This window comes from Nannospalax galili, unplaced genomic scaffold (assembly GCF_000622305.1).
Source record: "Nannospalax galili isolate Female #2095 unplaced genomic scaffold, S.galili_v1.0 scaffold800, whole genome shotgun sequence".
NCBI lineage: Eukaryota > Metazoa > Chordata > Mammalia > Rodentia > Spalacidae > Nannospalax > Nannospalax galili.
In genome coordinates, this window is record NW_008347125.1 from 2,487,163 (window position 1) to 2,509,208 (window position 22,046).

The 22,046-nt window shown below is 40.8% G+C and overlaps 1 protein-coding gene and 1 long non-coding RNA gene across 2 annotated transcripts in view; one reads left to right on the forward strand and one right to left on the reverse strand.

Annotated features, from left to right (window-relative positions):
- The window catches only part of LOC115072116, a 49,182-nt gene extending 36,736 nt beyond the window's left edge, over nt 1-12,446 (forward strand). The window contains exons 2-3 of the long non-coding RNA XR_003851183.1: nt 10,421-10,550; nt 12,283-12,446. This is a non-coding gene — a long non-coding RNA (uncharacterized LOC115072116). The remainder of the gene's footprint in view (nt 1-10,420; nt 10,551-12,282) is intronic.
- G3bp2 (G3BP stress granule assembly factor 2) overlaps nt 1-20,680 on the reverse strand; it is a gene marked incomplete in the record, with an annotated part of 39,182 nt that extends 18,502 nt beyond the window's left edge. Inside the window, 3 exon segments of the mRNA XM_008843491.3 lie at nt 874-955; nt 4,587-4,705; nt 20,520-20,680. Of these exon segments, the coding sequence (XP_008841713.1) occupies nt 874-955; nt 4,587-4,681 (177 nt within the window).
- Nucleotides 20,681-22,046: the final 1,366 nt, after the last annotated feature.

Here is a 22,046-nt window from a genome sequence, read left to right on the forward strand (position 1 = left end):
CTACCTTTAACATATCACCTCTATATAAGAAATCAGAGCCAGGTGTGGTGACACACACCTTTAATCCTAGGACTTGGGAGGCGGAGGCAGAGGCAGGTGATCTCTGTGAATTCAAGGCCAGCCTGGTCTACATAGTGAGTTCCAGGCCAGTTGGGGCTATAGGGAGACCCATGCTATAATCTGGACTTTATGCAGCTTTCGCCTGAATATCTAGGCTTTGTAGTCATCTCACAAACTGTACTAACTGCTTCTTGAACACACACTTTACTATGATGTTTGCTGATACTATTTTATTTTATTTTATTTTATTTTATTTTATTTTATTTTATTTTATGAGTCTTATCCCTGTGTAAATGCACCAGGGTTGTGCAAAGTCTGTGGTGGCCAGAAGAGGGTATCCGATCCCCTGGAACTGGAATTATGGTTAGTTAGCTGCCACATGGGTGCTGGGAATCAACCCTGGGTCCTTTGCAAAAGAATAGTCAGTGCTCTTAACTGCTAAACCATCTCTTCATTCTCCATGTTTGGTAATGCCAAATCATTGTGTCAAACTAAAGTACCAAATACTCTCCTTTCCTGTGAAGTCAGAAAGAGCAAATATTTTTGTACATGTCTCTAACAGACGTGTAGAAATGAAATACACCATTTCTACTCCTTCATGTATAAAATATATCAACATAAAACATTCCAACTGATCCTCTGAATTATATCCCAATACAATGTATTTCATACAAAATGGATCCAAATGTTTAAGAGCTCAGTGCTCATTTGACAATCATTGAAACTCCAGATTCAAAATGATCACACTGAAGAAACAAGTACAAAAAAGCTTTTAAAACAAAAACATTTTAAAAATATACATGAATGACTTACATTTTGGCCATAAACAGCTTCCTGGGGCTTTCCACTAGCATCTACTCCACCATGAACATAGGAAGAATTTCTCCCATAAAACCTGCAAAACCATCGACAACTATCACTAACATGTCAAGAAAAGATTAAGAGGCAGTAACTGAGTTCTAGTGTCAAAACAACTAGGTTCCAAACAAATAATCAATAGGACCAGGTCTATCGCTAATCATATGTACAATCTTAGGCAAGTTACTTCAAATCTTTAAACTATTTTCAAGGTCACAAAATAGGAGAACTACCTCCCAAGGGTTGTAAGATTTCTATTTGTTTGAGACAGGGTCTCCCTATTGTCTCAGCAGGTCTCAATCTCACAGAGATCTGCCTAAAGGTGTGCATCACCATGCCTGGCTAAATGAGTTAGTGCAACCAGAACCCTTAGTGTACCTGGCACACAAAACAGATTATTAGTCTCATCTAGTTCTTACCACATTTTAAAATAAGAAAATGAGACAATCAAAGCATATTCTAAGAGTATATCCATATTTTCCAGTAATTGATCAATTTTTTCTCTTTTGGTACAAAAACTGTTGGTCTAGTTTTGTGTGACAATCAGATGTTCCATTTAGCAATCTACTAAGATGATGTTCAAATGGCTAACTCCAAAGGCTTAAATTAAAACATCTTAGATTTCAAATAATTGAAATAATTCAAAGACGAAGTGAAAAGTTATAATTGCTTCAGCATCCATTTTCTCTTATTTTATGCTATTAAGTACATGATAAATCAGATGTTCTCTAGCATTAAATAGAGCAATTAGAATTAACATCTTTCTAAATTAAGGTTATAAAAGAAGCAAAATTAGTTTTCCATAAAAGGAATTCTCTTCTTAAACATGGAAGAACTTCCTCTGTGCTAAGCACTATCACAGTGCATGACATATATTGATTCCTTTTAATCCTTCTAAACAACCTCATAAAGTGCATACCATTATCTAAATGAACAAACTGAGGTTCAGAAGAGGTTAAATTAACTGCCTACAGTCATATACCTATCAAATAGGGCAGTTAATACAAGAACCTAGACAGTCTGGCTCCAGAGTCCATGCTTTTTAACCACTACCCTGTATTTTAAATTTTATACTATTTTATTCTCATACATTACTGGAAAAGAATGTAAACCACCATTAGTTTTCTAAAGGGTTATTTTGCAGTGTGTGTGTGTGTGTTTAAGTGTACACGTACAATAAGCCTAAAGGGGTTGGAGATGGCTCAGTGGATAATGCTCTTGCAGAGGACCAGAGTTTTGTTTCTAGCACCCACCCATACCAGATGCCTGGTAAACACCTGTAACTCAAGCTACACAAGGATGTGATGGTTCTATCCCTGAAGGGAACCTGTACTCACATGCACTTACCAACATACATATGTATAATAAGAGTTAAATCTTCAAAAAGTCTTGGAAATAATACCTTAAGATTCAACAATTGTTACAGGAACTTATTCTAAGACTATAAATAAGATATATAAAAATCCATGTCTAAAAATAGTCATTAGTGTTGTTTTCAGTAAAAAAAAAAAAAAACAAAAAAAAACCCTCAATTTTCTTCCCTTTCTTTTTTTGAGATAGGGTCTCCCTGTAGTCCCCGCTGTCCTAGAACTATATAGACCAGGCTGGCCTTGAACTCTCAGAGATCCGAGGACTAAAGGCATATGCCACCACGCCCAGCTCCACCTCAATTTTAATTAAGAAGAAAAGTGATGGGGCTGGAGGGATGGAGCACTGGTTAAGAGCACTCACTGGCTGCTCACATGGCAGCTAAGAACTGCCCATAACTACAGTACCAGGGATCTGAAACCCTCTGGTCTCTGCAGGCATTAATGGCATGCATGAGTGCACAACACAGTCAAAACACATACACATAAAATTTAAATTTAAAAAAAGGAAAAGGAGTTAAACAAGATGGGTATAAAGTAGAAATTATACTATTAATTTTTAAAAAAATTACTTTTGTGTATATGTACAAATATATGCCAGAGGACACCTTTGTGGCGTCTGTTCTCTCCTTCCAGCTTTATGTAGGTTCTAGGGATAGGAACTCAGGTCATCAGGCTATCCCAGGAAGCTCTTTACCCACTGAGCCATCTCACCAACCTTAAAGCTTTTTTATTTTGTCTTTTTGATACAGGGTCTCCTTGTAGCCCCAGCTGTCCTGGAACTCACTATGTAGACCAGGTTAGCCTTGAATTCACAGAGATCTACCTGCCTCTGCCTCCTCCCAAATGCTGGGATCAAAGGCGTGCGCCACCATGCCTGGCCAACCTTAAAGCTTTTAATGACAAGGTAAAGCCTTACTTTTTTGAACTTGTGTTTTTTATTTTTGCAACGTCCCCCCCACCCCCACCCCCCCAAGCTAGTATGTTAGGAATGGCAGCTCACACCTATAATCCCAGTGCTTAGATTGTTGGTGGAATGTTGAGTTCAAGCCCAAATTGGGCTACAAAATAAGATCTTCTGGAAAAAGTAAAAACAACCCTGAACTTCAAAACAACTACCAATCTTCTGAAAGACCAAATTTCAGATATAGGCCTTAATAACCTCCCCCCTGCCCCCAATGCCTAATGAACAGTCAACAAGAGCCTTTGTATTTGGGGGAGTTATATACACTTCATATAAAATGTATGTTTCAGTACAGTAGTTGGGCTGGAATATTGGCTATGGGCAGCTCATTCAGAGTTATCCTCAATAATCCCCAATCGCCTTACTTCTCAGGAACGAGCCTGAATTAATGACTACCTTTAGCTGTCCAATATGGAAAGTGAGATAATGAAAATACCTAATACCTTATAAGCTTGGAATAAAATTTACATGATACACACACACACATACGCACATCTATGTTGAGAAAGGGGACCCTGCAACTAGTAAATATAACATTTCCTCCCATTATCACAGAAGAAACTATCATACATATTGAACAGTACAGGACAAATTGCAAAATCCAACTTTAGGCTGCCTAATGAAGACCTGTATACATGTACAAAATGTTAAATCTATATAATAGTCTTTCCCAAAGGAAGCAACAATGATATTTATTCCTAACTCAGTGTGTTCTATAGCAAATAATAAAGACTAATTCTTATTCTTACAAGAATTTTTACTCTTCCTCTTGCTAAAGTATACCCAAAAGAGCTAGGCATTGGTGGTGCATGCCTTTAGGAGATGTGTCAGGCTGAGGCCAGCCTGATCTACATATTGAGTTCTAGGACTGTTGGGCTACAGAGAGACCTGTCTCAAAAAAGTACACCTGCAAGAGTAAGTATTACTAAGAGCTACACACTACACAGATTTTATTTTGATCTCTGAAAATATTATACTTATAGATGTTCAAGTATCACCAAAATAGTACTCACCAAGTAATACTGTTTTTCAGGTAAGAAAAAAAAATACAAATTTTTCACATTTTCATAACATTTCAACACTATGAGAACTTACACATAATTTAAGTGTTTGCTTTCTAATTGCTCTTTGGAATCCATTAGTCAATCAAGTCCCACATTACTGTAATGAAAAAGAAATACTAATGTATGCATAAAAGTGTGCCTGTGCATAGTTGAATGTGTTACGTACTGGGATGTGATTTTCTTGATGTTTACAAAGATACTATCAAGTTTTGAAGAGAAAGGAAAGGCAAATATATGTCGCCATAGCAAGAAAATACTGTGCGAATATTTTACCTGTGTAAATACTCTGGAGCTTTATTCAGCAAAGTATAATATTGCCTCACAAACTCCCGCCCCACAAGTAGCGGACTGGGCTTCTCCATAACCATTTCTTTGCTGCACAATGTCAAATGCTGAGGGAGCAAACACAAAAGTAACACTTAAGAGAAAGTCATTTTTGTAAACTACCACATGATGTATCTTAATAAGAAAATTAACACCAATGACAAAAATTTAACAGTAGAACATTAAATCCCCAACTTATGTCTGTCTCTCCCACTGTACTTTCCTGATTTCCCTACCCCCCCTCAGTACAATGGGAAGTATTTTCTTATTCCCGAGAAATATCAGCTTGACTAAATAAAATATTATTTACTTCAACAGTCTAAACTAAGGATAAGGGAGTAACTGGTAGAACATGTACGTCTGCAGTTCTAGCACTCAGGAGGCAGAATCATGTGATGTGAGTTCAAGGCCAGCCTGGTCTAGATAAAGAGTTCCAGGCCAGCCAAGGGCTACATAGTGAGAACCTGTTTCCAAAAAAACCAAAAACCAAACTAAACCAAACCAAAACCTTAAGAAAAGGGGCAGAAGGTGGCTCACCAGTTAAGAGAACTGGCTGCTCTTACAAAGGACCTGGGTTTGGTTCCTAGCATTCATATGACAGCTAACAACCAACCATCTGTAGCTCCTGTTCTAGGGGATTTGATGCCCTCTTCTGGACTCCAATGGCATAACACCCACAGAGGCACTTACAAACATGCAGGCAAAATATTCATATACATAATTAAAAAGGAGGGGCTAGAGAGATGGCCCAATGGTGAAGAGCACTGGCTGTTCTTGTAGAGGACCCAGGTTTGGTTCCCAGCACCCACAAGGCACCCAACAATCCTCCTGAACTCCAGTTGCAGAGGTCACCCTTCTGACCTTCACAGGTATTGCATATACAAGGTATACTTACATGCAGGCAAAACATCATCACATAAAATAAAAATCAACCAAACACACTCTTAAAAAAAATTTCTAGACATGGTAGTATATACCTTTAGTCCAAGTCAAGCACTCAGGAGGCAAAAGCAGGCAGATCTGTGTGAGTTCCAGGCCAGCTGAGGCAACAGGGAAACACTACCTCAAAAAAGACCAAATAAATAAACTAAATAAAATAAGAGAGCCAGGTGTGGCAACTCATGCCTTTAATCCCAGTACTTAGGAAGTAGAGAAAGGTACAATGCTACATACTAGGAACCAGTCTCCACTCAAAAGTGGGAGAGGGCTGGTGATTCTACAGGTAAAGATCCTTGCAGTCAAACCTGAGTGTGAGGGCATATACACATATACTAAAGGGGAAAGGCAGAAACACATGAATTGGCTGGTGGTAACAGCTCACTGGAAGAGTAGTACAAGTGATTCCAAGTAACAGGACCTAGCCATCAAAAACAAACAAAACCCCAAACACCCCACACATAAATTACACACACACACCCCTTATAAAGTCAAGCATCCTTTCTTCTTATACTTTTTTTTTTTTTTTTTTTTTTTGTCTTTTTGAGACAGGGTCTCCCTGTAGCCCTAGCTGTCCTGGAACTTGCTATGTAGACCAAGCTGGCCTTGAACCCACAGAGATCCGCCTGCCTCTGCCTCCCAAGTGCTGGGATTCAAGGTGTGCGCCACTGCACCCAGCTCTTTTCCTATACTTTTAAGTATTGGTGGGGGGGAGGTAACAATATATCAGGCAAATCAAAATGCAGCAATTCCTACCCTACAAATCTTATTTCCTTCAAGCAACTCAACTTCATAGCCAAAGCCAACCCACAACAGTCATCACAATCTGACAGTGTTTTTCACAAATTTCAAGTAGAAATTATGGTGGAGCATAGAGGTGAGATTAATTCCAGCGACTTCAATTTTCATTTCCTGTTTTCCCTTTTGCAATTAACTTTCTAGATTTTCTAGTGATCTAAAACAAACCCCATATTTACTTAAATTTTTATATCATGCCTCACTTGTTTTCAAAATGGTTAATCCAAATAAAGCAGATCTAGAAATGCATTCCAGGTGCCCCAAAGCTAAAATTTCAAAAAGCTTAACACAAGCCCACAACAGAAAGACTCATGCACTACATTTAAAGTGGCAAAGCAGGGCTTACGTGTAGCTCAGAGACTGGCTGATCCCAAGTCCCATCCCCAACACTGCAAGAACAAAATACAATAAAAGTAAAGCAACAAAACCAAAATTTTCCTTCTGTGTAAGTACATCACGTGCATGTTCCAAGAGCACAAACTCAGGTGCTATTTCTCAGGCACTGTCCTTTTTTTTTGGGGGGGGGGGGGAGGGTTAAGGTCTCATTGTCAGGAAACTTACTAGGCTGTCAGGATTAACTCAGTGTAATGGCACACACCTTTAAACCCAGCAACTGGCAAACAGAGGCAGGCCAGGGCTATACATACTGAGACCCTGGTCTCAAAATTTGGCATATTATAATACTGCAACAATAAACTGCTCAAACAGTAAGTGGCAGAGCACTTGCCTAGCAAGCACACGAGGCTCTGAGAATAACACTGTACTGCAAGATTCACACTGAAACAGGAGATGATACTAAATTACTCTCTGAATAAAATTATGTTAAAAAAAAAATTAGGGTTGGAAATGACTTGCTGATTAAGAGCCCAGGCTGTTTTTTCGGAGGACCCAGTTTCAGTTCCCAGCACCCACATGGTAGCTAGCAACTGTCCATAACTCCAGGTGCAGGGGATGAGATAGGCATTGCAAGCACAGGTGCACTTACATACATGATGGCAATACACTCATACACACAAAAATATCTTCATGCTGGATCTGTGAATTTTCTATAGTAACACTTATTTACTGCAGATCTCTCATCCATGGAAATGTGTGCATTTACCATTTTCCCCTTTATACATGTTTGATTCTCAAAAGAGGGAATTACAAACATCGTTATCATAAAGTCAAAATACCCTAAAGATAGCAGTTCAAGAGAGAAACTTCAAATTGTTCACTATTTTTAGTCACTTAAAGTTCCATGGCCACTTAGGCTATAGGAGATCCTATATCAAAAATAAGGGCTGGGAAGATGACCCAGTTGATGAAGTTCATGTTCTGCAAGCATAAAGACTTGAGTTCAGATCCTCAGAGGATGTTCTTCTATAACCCCAGTACTGGGGAGAAAAAGGTGGGATCAATGAAGCTCACTGACCAGTCAGCCAAGTGAGCTGATAGGCTCCAAGTTCAGTCAAAGTCCCTGTCTCAAAAAAAGGGCAGGAAGGGCAGGGGAGGTGACTATTTCAGGAGATGGAACTCAGGAGATAAAGAGTGTGGTTTTTAGCTAGGTATGGTGGCATACAACTTTAATCCCAGCACTCAGGAGGAAGAGGGAGGTGGATCTCTGAGAGTTCCAGTCCAGCTGGGGCTGCAAAGAGACCTTGTCGCAACAAAAAAAAGAAAGAAAAAAATTTATTTTATGTGTGCAGGTGTACTGCCTACATGTATGTGAGTGCACTCATGTCATGCAATGTTCACGGAGGTGCACCTGTGTCTTTTTTTAATTTTTAGAGAATCTCATACCTGAGTATTTGCATTATTTACACTTCCCATATTTCTCTCACAATTTCCTGTCCTCTTTAGTGCTAAATATGTGTGTGTGTGTATACACACACACACACACACACATTTATAGATATACATATAAACGTCTAAGATTGCACTGAGTACATTTAGTGGTATACATGTCTTTGAATCTTTTGGGGGGGGTATTTTTGAAACAAGGTCTCCCTTTATCCCTAGCTGGCCTGGAACTCACTATGTATGTAGAGCAGGCTGGCCTTGATCTTACAGAGTTCTGTCTGCCTCTACCTTTGGAGTGCTGGGATTAAAGGCATGAGCCACCATGCCTGGCTCTGTCTTTTAACCTTGACTCTAGAGCTTGATTTCTTTCTCTCTCTAGGCTTGATTTCTTCATTGGCTAGATCTCTTCTGATTTGTACACTAGCTGATTTTTCCATGGGCACAGATTAAAAAAAAAAATTCTTCTCATGCTTTGAATTTTGTTTTGATAAGCTTTCCAAATTATTTTTAAGGATTTTATTTTTATTTTATGTGAATGAGCATTTGACCTGCATGTAAGTGTATGCAGGCTGGTGGAAGCCGGAAGAGAGCAATCAGACTGGAACGGGAGGTACTGATGGGTGTTAGGTGTCATGTGGGTGCTAGGAACCAAATCTGAGTCCTCTGGAGGAGCAGCAAGTGCTCTTAACCTCCAAAGCCATCTCTCCAGCCTCTCTCCACCTAGAACTTTTTTTTTTTTTTTTTGAAACTGTGTCTGATTATATGGACCAGATGACTCTGGAATTTATGATTTCCCGCTGCAGGTATATTTATTCTGAATGTATAATCTGGATTTTCTTTTCCTACTCCCCGCAATTATATATACTGGCTGTGCATAAATGGACTTTATGTAGCTTAATTTTCCAAGTCTTATTTCCCACAACTACCCCATACTGCCTTCTTTGATATTATATCTTATTTCCTGAACTGATTTCTCTATGGAGAAAATCAGGTGAACAGGTGAAGTAGTAGCTGTTTGGTGGTACATGTCTTTTAATCACATCACTCCAGAGGCAGAGGCAAGTGATCTCTGAGATCAAGGCCAGCCTGGTCTACAAAGGAAGTTCCAGGCCAACTATGGCTACAAAAAGATAAGAAAAAAAAAAAAAAAAAAAAAGAGATGAGTTCTTTGTACATTTTACTGTCTAGTTCATTTTCTTCAATTGTATTTTGGCCATTTTAGATAAGTTATAGTAAAAAAAAAAAGCTGACTTATGGGTTCTATGTAACTGGTTAAAATACATTCTTGGAGCTAGAGCGATGGCTAAGAGGTTAAACCTCCAGTTCCAGGGGATCCAAAACCCTCTTTTTGACCACCTTGGGCACTGCAAGACATGAGTACACACATGCAGGTAATAGACCCATACACATAAAAAATAGTAAATTAAGCTGGGCATGGTGGCGCACACCTATAGTCCCAGCACTTGGGAGGCAGAGGCAGGCAGATCTCTGTGAGTTCAAGGCCAGCCTGGTCTACACAGTGTGTTCCAGGATAGCTGGGGCTACAGGGAGACCCTGTCTCAAAAAGACCAAAAAAAAAAAAAAAAAAGTAAATTAAACAATTTTAATTTTGTGTACACAAAAACATTCTTCAGGAAGTCACCATGGCACTTCAAAGTTAAGATCAACTACCTTTTCAGATAGAGCAGTCCATATATTAAATCCCACTTCCTCCTGAAAAGGGGAAATGACTTTATGTAGGAACACACAATCAAAAATTTACTGGCACATAAGCTCTAAACAGATCAATCATTTGTGAACCTGACTTTATGTGTCAACTAACATGATGTTTATTCATTCAGACTCCAAGCTCATATCCTGCTACCATTTATAGCAACTCTCCCGTTAATTTTTAGCATTATCCTTTTCTATGCATTTGTTTTTTTAAGTGTGCATACATGTAGGCCAGGGGTTGACTAGGGGTCTTCCTCCCCTCCCCTGCTCTCATTTTACTGAAACAGGGTCTCTCAGTGATCCCGAGGCTTGCCAATTCACTTATTCTAGCTAGCCACCTTGCAAGTGCTTTATTCACTGAGCCATCTTCCTTAGCTCCTCATTTTGGTTTCTTTCTTTTTTGAGACAGGGTCTCCCTGTAGTCCCAACTGGCCTAGAACTCACTATGTAGACCAGACTGACCTTGAACTAACAGAGATCCGCCTGACTCTGGGATTAAAGGCCTGTGTCAGGCCCTCATTTTTGTTAACTGTGTTTCTTCTCCATTTTCCTAGACTTAATTCCTGAAGCACACCTGCTACAGCACTCAAGGGAAATTGCTGTTATCAACAGTCTCCAATCTGTCCTGAGTTCCCACACAGAGGTGGGAACAGAGGAAAAAGGAAAACACACTAGATAAAGCAGGTATGTAGCACTGTGGGGGTGAGGGACAAATAGGAATACACATTTAAAGCTAGCCTTGTTCTCAAACAGGTAAGATAAACATATAATAAACTTCATTTCAATCTTTTAAGAGATAATTTCATTTGCTTTCTAATTAGGTGTAATGGGGCTGCCTCTATGAAAACAATCTCAGGCTTTATTAGTATAGATGCAATGTCTCCAGTATACCTGCAAGTTGAGTGAATATATCAAGTAGAAATTACAGAAACGTACATTTTGGGTTCAATATAATGGAAGAATTACCATAGTTACAAGTGTTAATTAACTATCAGAATCCCTGACCTCTATCCTACACTCACTCATCTGTAATGGCAAAAACCCTGTGCATTCAAAAGGACCCAATAAAAAATACCATTTCCAGGTGGTGGTGGTGGCAGCAGATGCCTTTAATCCCAGCACTCAGGAGGCAGAGGCAGGTAGATATCTGGTCTACATATGGCAAGTGCCAGGCCAGCTGTGGCTACAAGAAGACCCTATCTCAAAGACCAAACAAAACAAAGAAAACAATCCTCTCAAAAAGACCCCCCCCAAAATCCCCCTTAAAAAGCTTTCCCAATTCAAGATATCTTTTTTCAGACTTCTCAAAGTACTCTGGGTCTTTATTAACCATATTCTGTCTGATGTTTACTGACCAACTGTCTCAGTGGTCTCCATTCCCCTCTTGAATATTTTAACAGCACTCAGAATTTCAAAAATCTAAAATAGCCAATGATTTCTCCTCTACCCTCTGTCACTATTGAACTCTTCTAGGGTAGAACTGTAAAGGAATTTCTTTCTCACTTCAAGAAAATGGTTTTTTTCAAGATTTTGCCTTTAAAATTTTTTTTATTATTTTTATGTATATAAGTGCACCTGTGATGTGCAATGCCGCAGAGGTCAGAAGAGGGCTTCAGAGTCCCCTGAAACTGGAGTTAAGGATGGTTCGTAGCCGCCATGTGGGTGCTGGGAATCGAAGCTGGGTCCTCTGCAAGAGCAGTCAGTGCTCTTAACCGCTGAGCCATCTCTCCAGCCCCAAGTCTGCATTCTAACCCTGCAATTTCAGGTATTTTAATGGGTTCACCTCTCCCATTTACTTAAATTTGTATACAGGCTTTACCACTAGCTCAAAATTTTCTACATTTCTAATCGTGCATCCTTTAACCTGATCTCCTACGGAACCAAATATATGCATGCATCCTAGTGAGAAAACTCCTTCCTGATTCTGTTAAATTGGTGTCTCCCATCTTCTTGGTTTTCTTGAAATGTTAGCCATGAAATGCCTTTCTCCCTTTTGGCTCTGCCAACCAAGCTGCAAAATACTAAGAGCAAGTCATTCAGACTTGTCCCCTGCTTCTCACTCCCACTGAATGTATGCAGCCCTTACAGTTCCACCCTTAGAAGTTTTCCATGGTAGGGCCTGCAAGTTTCAAGACCTGAGTTCAACTGTTGGGACTCACAGGGTGAAAGAGAGAATCAACTCCCACAGGTTGTCCTCTGACCTTCACACACACATCTTGGCATGCATGTATACATGCATGTACATGGGCACATACACCAAATTAAAAAAATGCTAATGAAATACAGTCTGACATTTGGGGTCCTAACTAACCTTTCAAAATAATCTTCCATTACACTCCTCACAGCTGTTGAAGTTAATATTGCATTACTTGACACCATTTTGTCATTTTCACTCTCTGGGTCTTTTTCTCCACAGGTTCAACACAAGCTGAGCCAACGGGTAAGGTTATAAAAATTCATTCTATCTTCTGAATGTCCACTATGTATGTGTCAGAAACTATGCAAGGAACTGTGGTGGACATGCTCTGCTAGCCAAAGAAATGTAAAGTCTTATGACAGAATTCCTACATAATTATCTTATTTATGTGGTAACTACCATAAACCACTATGGTGTACTGTTTCAACTGGAGGAGTAGAAATGGACACACAGAAAAGATAATAGAATACTCTAAACCAAAGCTAAATGAGAGAAAGAATTTTTAGAAAATTAACGTCGTCTCAAAAGAGACTACTAATCCTACTCTCCCCTAGCCTTCACTTAAAATTCTCAAGGTCCTGGCCGGGCGTGGTGGTGCACACCTTTAATCCCAACACTCGGGAGGCAGAGGCAGGCGGGATCTCTGTGAGTTCAAGGCCAGCCTGGTCTACATAGTGAGTTCCAGGACAGCTGGGGCTACAGGTAGACCCTGTCTCAAAAAGACCAAAAAAAAAAAAGAAAACCTCAAGGTCCAATCCCAAAGTTCTACCCAACTCTCCTTTCCTAGTGAGGGTCTTTGGAAGAATAATTCTTTGTTCTTTCATTATTGAAAGAGTATCTTTTCTTTAACTCTTACTAGAAAAATGCACTGATGTTGGCCTGACACTGTAATGCTCTTAGGAGATGCTCAACAGTTTCCTTGCAGAATCTGCCATTATTTTGTACATAATAAAATTAAATTTTTTCTTGACAAGTATGATACAAAACCAAGAACACTAAAATACAAAAAAAATTTTTTTTTGTCTTTTTGAGACAGGGTCTCTCTGTAGCCCTAGCTGGCCTTGACAAACTCAGAGATCCGCTGGGATTAAAGGCGTGTACCACCATGTCTGGCTAAAATACAAACATTTTAATAAACATTTTAATAAAGTTATGGAGGAATGTTAATTTAAGAGATGAAATGCACTTCTTTACATGTAAAACATATACTTGTACACATGTACTATTCATATATCAAACTTAGAAGTGTATTTTGAGTAACTAAAGGTCCAAATAAATTAAGTATATAGCATATAATAAGCACAAGTAATTTTAAGTTTAGGCATAGTGAAACATATAAACCCAGCATTCAGGAGGCAAAGGCAAAAGGATGACCCCAAGTTCAAGCTGTTAGGGCTACACAAGTCACACCGTGTCTCAAAACACCAAAATAATACACACCCACTTGTGTTCTCCACAGACATCACACGCACGTTGTAAAAGCACTCACACACAAAAAAGGCAAACATTAACAATCTAAAATCTAAAACCATTAATAGCTTCAAGAATAGAGAGAAATTACCACCGTTTTGCAGTGGCAAACCTTTAATCCCAGCACCAGGGAGGCAGAGGCAGGAGGATCGGAGTTCCACACTGGTCTACACAGTGAGTTCCAGTAAAGGCCCACTAGAGGGAGACCTTGTCACTTAATTAAGCACCCCCCCCACACACACACACACCAAAAAGAATAGAGAAGTTAATAGAAAAGGGCTTTTTTTTGGGGGGGGGGGTTCTTAAGTGCTGAGGATCTAACCTAGGGGCCTTGAGCCAGGTAAGTACTCTACAACCGTCATACCGCCAGTCCCAGCATCTTATTAACTTAAACATACTCCCACTTACATGACCCAGTAGCCCCAGGTATTTTTCCAAGACAAATCAAAAATTACAATAAAAATTACATAGCAATAAGGAACTGTTTTTATGTGCAACAATGTGAATGAAATTCAAAGCATTATTCTAAGCTAAAGTCAAACATAAAAGGCTAACATGAGTCTACTGATGACATTTTGTAAGACAGAAGACTTTAGAGACAGATCAGGAATTGATGGCAAAAGGAGTTAAGGACTACAAAACAACATTACAGGAATTTGAGAGTAATGAATGTATCCTCTAGGCTGATAGTAGTGGTAGTCTCACAATCACATATCTGTCCAAAGTCATACAACTGTACAAGAGTGCTTTTTACTGTTAACTGAATTATGTCAACCATTTCATATTTATTAAGACTACTGCAGGGCGGGAAAGCTGGCTCAGTGGTTAAGAACACTGGCTGTTTTTGCATAAGACCTGGTTCAAATCCCAGCACACAAATGGCAACTAACAACTGTCCGTAACTCCAGTTCCAGGGGAACCAGCAGCCTCTTCTGTCCTCCTTGGGCATTGAAGGACACAGGTACACTGTCCTCATTGGGCATTGCAAAACACAGGCACACTTACCTGCTTGCAGGCAATAGATACATATACGTAATAAAAATATTTAAAAAAAAAAAAGACTACTGCATACCAAGTACACAGAAACAGGACATAATGTTCAACCAGCCAGACATCACAGAATATATATACCTATAATCCTAATATATGAGGTCCTGGGTTCCAACCCCAGACAGAAACTCAACTCTGTAGTCCAGACGGGCCCTAAACTCATGGCTGTCCTTTTCTGGTCTCCTCAACACTGGGATTTTAGATGAAAGCACCATGCCTGGTTTAATATTACTAAGCTAATATTTACTTCCAGTATGCCTACCTTAATGACAATACATTTCTAACAATTTTAGTATTTAAAGGTTAAGTCTGGCTGGGCGTGGTAGTACATGCCTTTAATCCCAGCACTTGTGAGTTCTAGGCCAGCCTGGTCTACATAGGGAGTTCCAGGTCAGCAGGGGCCACAGGGAAATCCTGTCTCAAAAAGACCACACACACACACAAAAGGGTTAAGTATGAGTATGATTAAATTATTGCTAAGTGAAGGTAAATTGAGGAACTAGAGATAGGGAACACTCTATTGGGGAAAAAAAAAAAAAAGCCATGCTGGAATTAAATATGGTCAGCTTTGCAGAGAAATAGTAACTAAAACTTTGGGGCTGGGACTGTAGTGCAGTGGTGAAGTGCTTACCTAGCATGCTCCAAGGCCCTGGGTTTGATTTCTAGCATCAGCACCAGGAAAAAAAGAAAACCTTACTATGCAGATCATAAGGTAAGAGGCATTCCAAACTTCAATGCTTCCGAGTGATAAATTTTTAAATCAGTCTAATGGTTCATACACAAGTCCTTAAAATACTTAAAAAACTGAAAAAGCAGCACAGAATTTAAAACTAAGGTATGATTTCATTATAAAGGCAATGTATACAGTGTGAACAAAAGAATGAAAATGAAATTAATTTAAATCCACTATGGACAGTAAAATATCAGAGCAGATTATAACAGAAAAGATAAGGTTATTCAAAGCAAAATATTTTCGAATTTCATCAACTCTAATTTCAGGGATATCTCAAATGGCATCTCCCCATTGAAGACATTGCTCTACTGCTATATAATGATAAAATGGCTAGATCTTTTTAGAAAAAATCCAGCTTTACTGTTAAACTACAAATACTTGGCCACAACTACCAAGGCAACTGTTCAAAGTTTCAGATTTCAGAGCATTCCGATTTTCAGATTGGAGATATTCAAGCTTGTGCAAATATTTCAAAATCTAAAAATCCTGAAACTTGAACAGTTGTGGTCCCAAGCATTTTCAAACAAAGGGATCTTTGATTTTCTTTTTTTTTTTGGGGGGGGGGATGCTGAGACAGGATGCCACATGCCACATAGCCTAGGATGACCTTCAACTTCAGATCCTCCTGCCTTCACTTCCCGAGTGCTAGGATTAGAGTTCAACACCACTACAGTTTTGCAGTGCTGGGGATCAAACCTAGGGCTTTGAACATGCTAAACAAGGACTCTACCAACTCAGCTCTAACCACAACACTCTTCAATCTTTACAAACATTAAAACAGTCAAAAATTCACTCACTGCAATTATTTCCATGAAATTTCATGTCATTCTCTAGTGGCTATTTTAATGCTTAGAGAAACTAGGCAAAATGAATACTTGAAGAGAAATCCATTTTTAAATTGGAAAAAATAGGTCAACAAAACAGAATACCTAGAAAGGGGGGGGACACTTCTAAACGTGGAAAGTCATGCATACTATAATTTTGGGGGGGTCCTTTTGAGACAGGGTCTCCCTGTAGCCCCAAAAGGCCTGGAACTCACCATGTGCCTAAAGAGTGCTGGGATTAAAGGTGTCTGACGCTACGCCTGGCCCAATAATTTCTTCTATTACAAGAAAGTTTTCAACAGGTTGCAGTTAACAGAGGATGTTATCGAAGGCTATGCCTATTTGAAGACCCGGCCTTATTTATCTCCACCACAGGATGCTTACTCCCATCCCTTCTGCTGGGCTCACCCTAGTTAAGGCTAAGGTCCATACTTACTGACAGAAAGACTATATATAGCCTTTTCAGCTTTAAGACCCTATTAATCCTGGAACTTTCCAAAGTTCTTGAATGTCTCTTTTAAACGTGATTTAAACAAATCACAGTAATACTATCCATACATTTTTAGGACTAGGGTCTCAAACTGGCTATGGTGGGCTTTAGAATGAAAGTTTCATTACCAAGACCCAAGAACCAGAGTGACAGAAGAATGCCACAGATAAAGCAACCTCTATTCTCAGCCCCAAAGGCAAGAGGGTTTTGAAGTTCAGAAGCTTTAAAATTGAGCATTAAGAAATGGAAATGCTGTCCTACAAAAACAAAAGAATGTATTCCTACATGCTCTAAAGTTTAGCAAGTAGCCTGTATGTTTTTTCGTCTTGAACAGGTATGGTGTTAACTTCAGAAATGGAAATTGATGTTTAGAGGCTAAGGAGATCAAAGTCCCTCAGTTTTTAGTTGTAAGGAGAATATGAAACTGACTTTCCTGTCTATAGTGTGATGGCTTCATTATTATACCTGATTAAGAAAAAACTAATTTGGAAGAATCAGCAAGGAATCAAGAATTTAAGCTGGGCTTGGTGGTATATACCTTTAATCCCAGCACTGGGGAGGCAGAGATGCAGAGGCAGCCTGGTCTACATAGTGAGTTCCAGGCCAGCCCCACTACAGAGAGACCCCCGTCTCAAAAAAGGGGAGGGGGAAATCAAGAATTTTAAAATTTTTAATAAAGTTCAATTTTTATGCTGGACTTAAGTGACACATAACTCTATATTCCCAGTACTAAGAAGGCAGAGGCTGAGAGACACTATGAGTTCAAAGCCAGCTAAATCCCAAGCTGGCCTGCTTTATACAAAGACCCCGTTTCTAAGAAACCAAAAAAAAAAAAAAATTCAATTTCTACTTTAAAAATAAGCCGTTGAGAGGAACAACATCGAAAATCAAAGAATATAACAAGGCAGTAACACAATAGTAAAAGTCATTCCAAACATTACTCTGGTATCAAAAGGAGATAAAATATCTAGAAAGTAGAACAGTAAAATAAGACAGAGGACAAGAAACTTTATTTCAGGGTCCAGAAAAAAACATCAGTTTGCTTTATCAACTATTAAATACATGTCTATCAGAGGAGAGTAACTAGGTCAAGACTGTCAAAATCTTCTGAACTGAGGTTCAGAAGCAATCCTTAATTGTGTGCTTTTCAATCTAAAAGCTGAAAAAACATCATTCACCATCTTCATACCCACTCAACAGAAAATGCTGGGAAAATAACCTTTTTAAAGCAATTTAGGAAATAATTTTTAATGCTCATAATGGGTAATAATAATTCTGCAACATAAAAGGCTTTTAAGAATCTAAAGGCTGGAAAGATGCCTCAGGGGTTAAGAGCACTGGCTGCTCTTAGAGAAAAGCAGCAAGTTTGGTTCCTAGCACCCACCTGGTAGCCAACATCAGTCTGTAACTCCAGTTCCAGGGGATCTGAAGTACTCTTCTGGCCTCCTCTGGTAATGTATGACAACAGTGCACTTACATACATACAATACATACAGGCAGAACACTCATACACATAAAATAAAAATGGATTTTTTTTTTTTGAGAACAGGTTTTCCTGTAGCCCTAGCTGGCCTGGAACTGACTATGTAGACCAGGTTAGCCTTGAATTCAAGAGATCCTCCTTCTGACTCATGAGTGCTGGGATAAAGGCTCATACAAATATTTTTTAAAAAAAGAATCTAAAGACACAGCCTGGTGGCCCAGTGCTTGGGAGGCAGAGGCAGGCAGGCAGATCAAAGTCAGAGAGACCCTGCCTCAAAAAACAACAACAAAAAAAAACAAAACAAAACCCAAACAAATTAATCTGAAGTCACTATTAGCATTTCCAGAAGGTGATATTGAAATTTTGCTATTTTAATCTCTCCTAAAGTCAAATATGGCTAATAAACATTCCCTGCTACCAGAAGTGCCAACACTTTCTTCAAAACCAAGAGTTGTCTGGCAAGTCATCTATTCAGTCATTAAAGTTAACAGTCTAGCTATTAAATTTGCTCTAGCTTCACATGCCTGGGGTTATATTAACCTCCAAAGTGGTATCTGGAAAAGAAACTGTCACCAAGATACTGCAGTCCCCAACGGCAACAATTGATTCCTAGATCTGGGTACTTGCAATGCACCAGGTATGGTGCCTAGAACCTAGAGTGAGACTCTTTTTCCAAATACATAAATCAAATTACTGTTATTGTTTTGAGACTGGATCTATGTAGACTAGGCTGGCCTCATTGAGGTCACCAGTGATGCCTCTAGAATGCTGGGATTAAAAGCCAGTGCCATCAGGTTGGCAAATGACCTTTATCTGCTGCTCCTGATAGCCACCCACTCCACAACCATTCTAGTTCATTCCACTCCAGAAGCTTGCTTTCACCGGCACTAATATTTCAATTCAATATTCAACTTAAATCACCATAGAACTGACCCACTATGAAAAACATCTGAAGCCCTTACATTACTAGATCATTTTTCAGAATGAAATTAAAATTTATAGAGATCAGTTCATAACCCAAGAATACATGACTAATCCTAAAACTTTCAGAAAACGGAAGGGTAATTTCGCATAACACATAATTCTAAAGGTCCAAACTGACCAAACCTATTTTTCAGGACCGTAAGTCTTGGATATCAAAGGGACCACTGGATTGAGCAAGGCCAAGTGTTTACTTAAAAACTTTGGTTCACATGCCTAAGGCTACTTTAACTGCCAAATATGGAACTGAACAAGAAATTACTATCCTCGTCTAAGCCACTGTAGCGTGTCCCCGTAACTGCAGAGTTCTTAGATTTGGGTACTTGCGACACACGAACCTTAAAACCAGAAAAACCTGAACCTTAAAATCAGAATTTTAACCCAAGTTAATAGCACAACAATCATACATTGGGGGAAAAGGGGCAGTTTTCCTACTTCAGTTTCGGTGCACGTGTTTTGTTTTTAAGGAGGCAAAGACATCGCCTCTAACACTCGGTTAAAAATCAGTTACACCTTATGGAGAAAAATTGTGGACCCCAAACTTACATACAGACCCAAAGCTGGGAAAAGACACCCTTGGTAAATCTTTCAGAGGCGCAAGAAAAACCTCGGTAAGATTCCACTAACAAAATCCACACCCTCTAGAGAGGCTTATGTTCTTTGCCCCCCAGGTTCCTCCCAGAGAGAAACCCGTTTCTAAAGCACCCAAGCATCTTTGCAGTTCCTGGTTAACAGGAGACCGTCTGCAGAAAAAGGCCGAGGGAGGCGCACGTTAATAGCTCTCGTCTCGCAACATGTTCTCGATAATGAAGGGGGTGCGGAACACCGAGCACCCGGCAAGCAGAGAGGGGCCCGCCTTCAAGGCTAGATTCAATTTCCGGGCACAGAAATGGTGCCTGGAAGCCGCTACTTTCGCATCTGCGTCGCTTCAGCCTCTGCCGACTCGGCCTCCTTCCCCTCCCCCACGGGCGGGGCAGCGACCGCGAACCCCGGCTGCAGACCAGAGGCGAGCAGGACCGGTGAGCTCCCCACCTTCGCACACCCTCTGCAGAAAGCCCACTGTCCCGCTTCGCGGCCCGGCTCCCAGCTGCGCGCCTCCGGGAGCGGCGGCGGACCGGGTCCCACCTAGCCGCCTCATCCCGGAACGCTAGCCCCACCTGTGCCCTTCTCTGCACCACGCGCGCCGGTCAGCTTCCTCCCCACGCAGCCTCCCGCCGCTCACCTTGCAGAAAAGGCTCAGCTCCTCGCACGCACGCACACACGCAGTCTCGGTGGTTTAGGCAGCCAGCGAGAACAATGATGTCTCTGCCGCAGCTCTCCCGACAGCCGAGCGCAACACTAGACGGTTGCCGAGAGCCGCGCAGCTAAGCGGAATGTCCCCTGCCGACCACCACACCGGCCTCCCCGCCCGGCCCCCGTACACACCTCCAACCAACAGCGGCGGCAGGCCCGTCGCGCGGAGGTCAGGAGTCGCCGAAGGTTGGCCGCAGCCTTTCTTCCGCGCTCGCCGCCTCCTCCCTGCGATGAACGCGAAGCCTCCGAAACTAGAGGGCCACGAGCTCGTTCCCGATACTACCACCTCTTCCCCGGCTGCCGAGAGGAGCTGCAGCGAGGTACGAGAAACACTGACGTCCCGCCCCCTTTGCCGCCGCCCCCTCTTATTGTTTTACCCCTGCCGAAAAGGCTAGGGAACCCCCCAGCACAGCTTCAGCCAATCAGGCATCTCGTTGGAGCGCCGGCCCCAACCTTCTCGCGTCCCACAGCGGAGCACGCGCAGAACGCCGCCGCGCTCGCGCACTTGCGCATCCCGAAAGCCGGGGAACCGGAACCGGCCTAAAGCCAGGGCGAGAGTCCGCTGACTTGACGTCACAAGGAAGCTGCCTTTCTGTTTCCCGGAGGCTGAAGGCGCGCTGCCCTTTTTCCTGGTGGCGCGAACCAGAAGGAACTGGCGGGCGGTATCTTTTACACAGGGATACTCCAGGCGCCTGTTAGGAGGGAGGGAATTTAGTAATCTCCGAATTAGGTGTCCGCAGGTAGCTGCCCTATCAGAGCTTTAAAATACACCCAGTCAGTGGCTTCAGCTGTTTGGACGGTAAGCACATCGACATTATTAACATTATTAGGAAACGGTGGTCTTAAGTCATTTGTAGTGCAGCCTACTGTAGGGTGCTAGGCCCTGGAATGTGGGAAAAAATATGACATGGGCTGTTACAGAAGTCAAGACTTTAGTGTGGCCTTGATCTTAAACACACCTAAGTGAAGCATTTGCACTGGTCGGCTGAAAGGCTTGAAATAGGAAGTGACTAACAGCTGTAGATCCAGACTTGCCTCTGGGGCTTAGTTATGGACACAACACAGTCTTCTGGACCTTGGTATATGGAAAAAGCCTTGCAGACAAGATGATAGCTTTGTTTCTAAGACCTGGCAGTCTTTTGAGTATCAAGATAACAGGCATTTTGGAATGAAGACTTGATGAAATGGTAATAGAAGGGGAATTAGGGCCAGAAAAACCCACATCTGACCTAAGCATGAAACAGGAACATAAATTTCATCAGTTCTTCACAGTCCTATAAAGGCAATTTTAATGTATTTCGTAAAAGTGAAAATGGATTCACAAAGACAATGACATTTGGGTCTCTAAAATCTACACTTAGAATTGCTTTTGTCACAAGCAAAATATATGAGCAGACTGTCACTTTTTTTTTGAGACAGGTTCTCCTTGTAGCCCCAGCTGGCCTACGTAGTCCAGAGCTGGCTCGCACCATGACTTTTATGAAATGAACCTGAGATTATTTTCCTTAAATCACAATGTATGCAGATTACTTTTTAAGTATAACATTTACATACCAATCACTTCTGATTTTTGCTTATGTCTCACAATAACCCAATGAAACAGTGGGGGAGGGGCAGTTGAGACAGGGTCTCACTGGGTGGCCTGGAACTTTTTATATA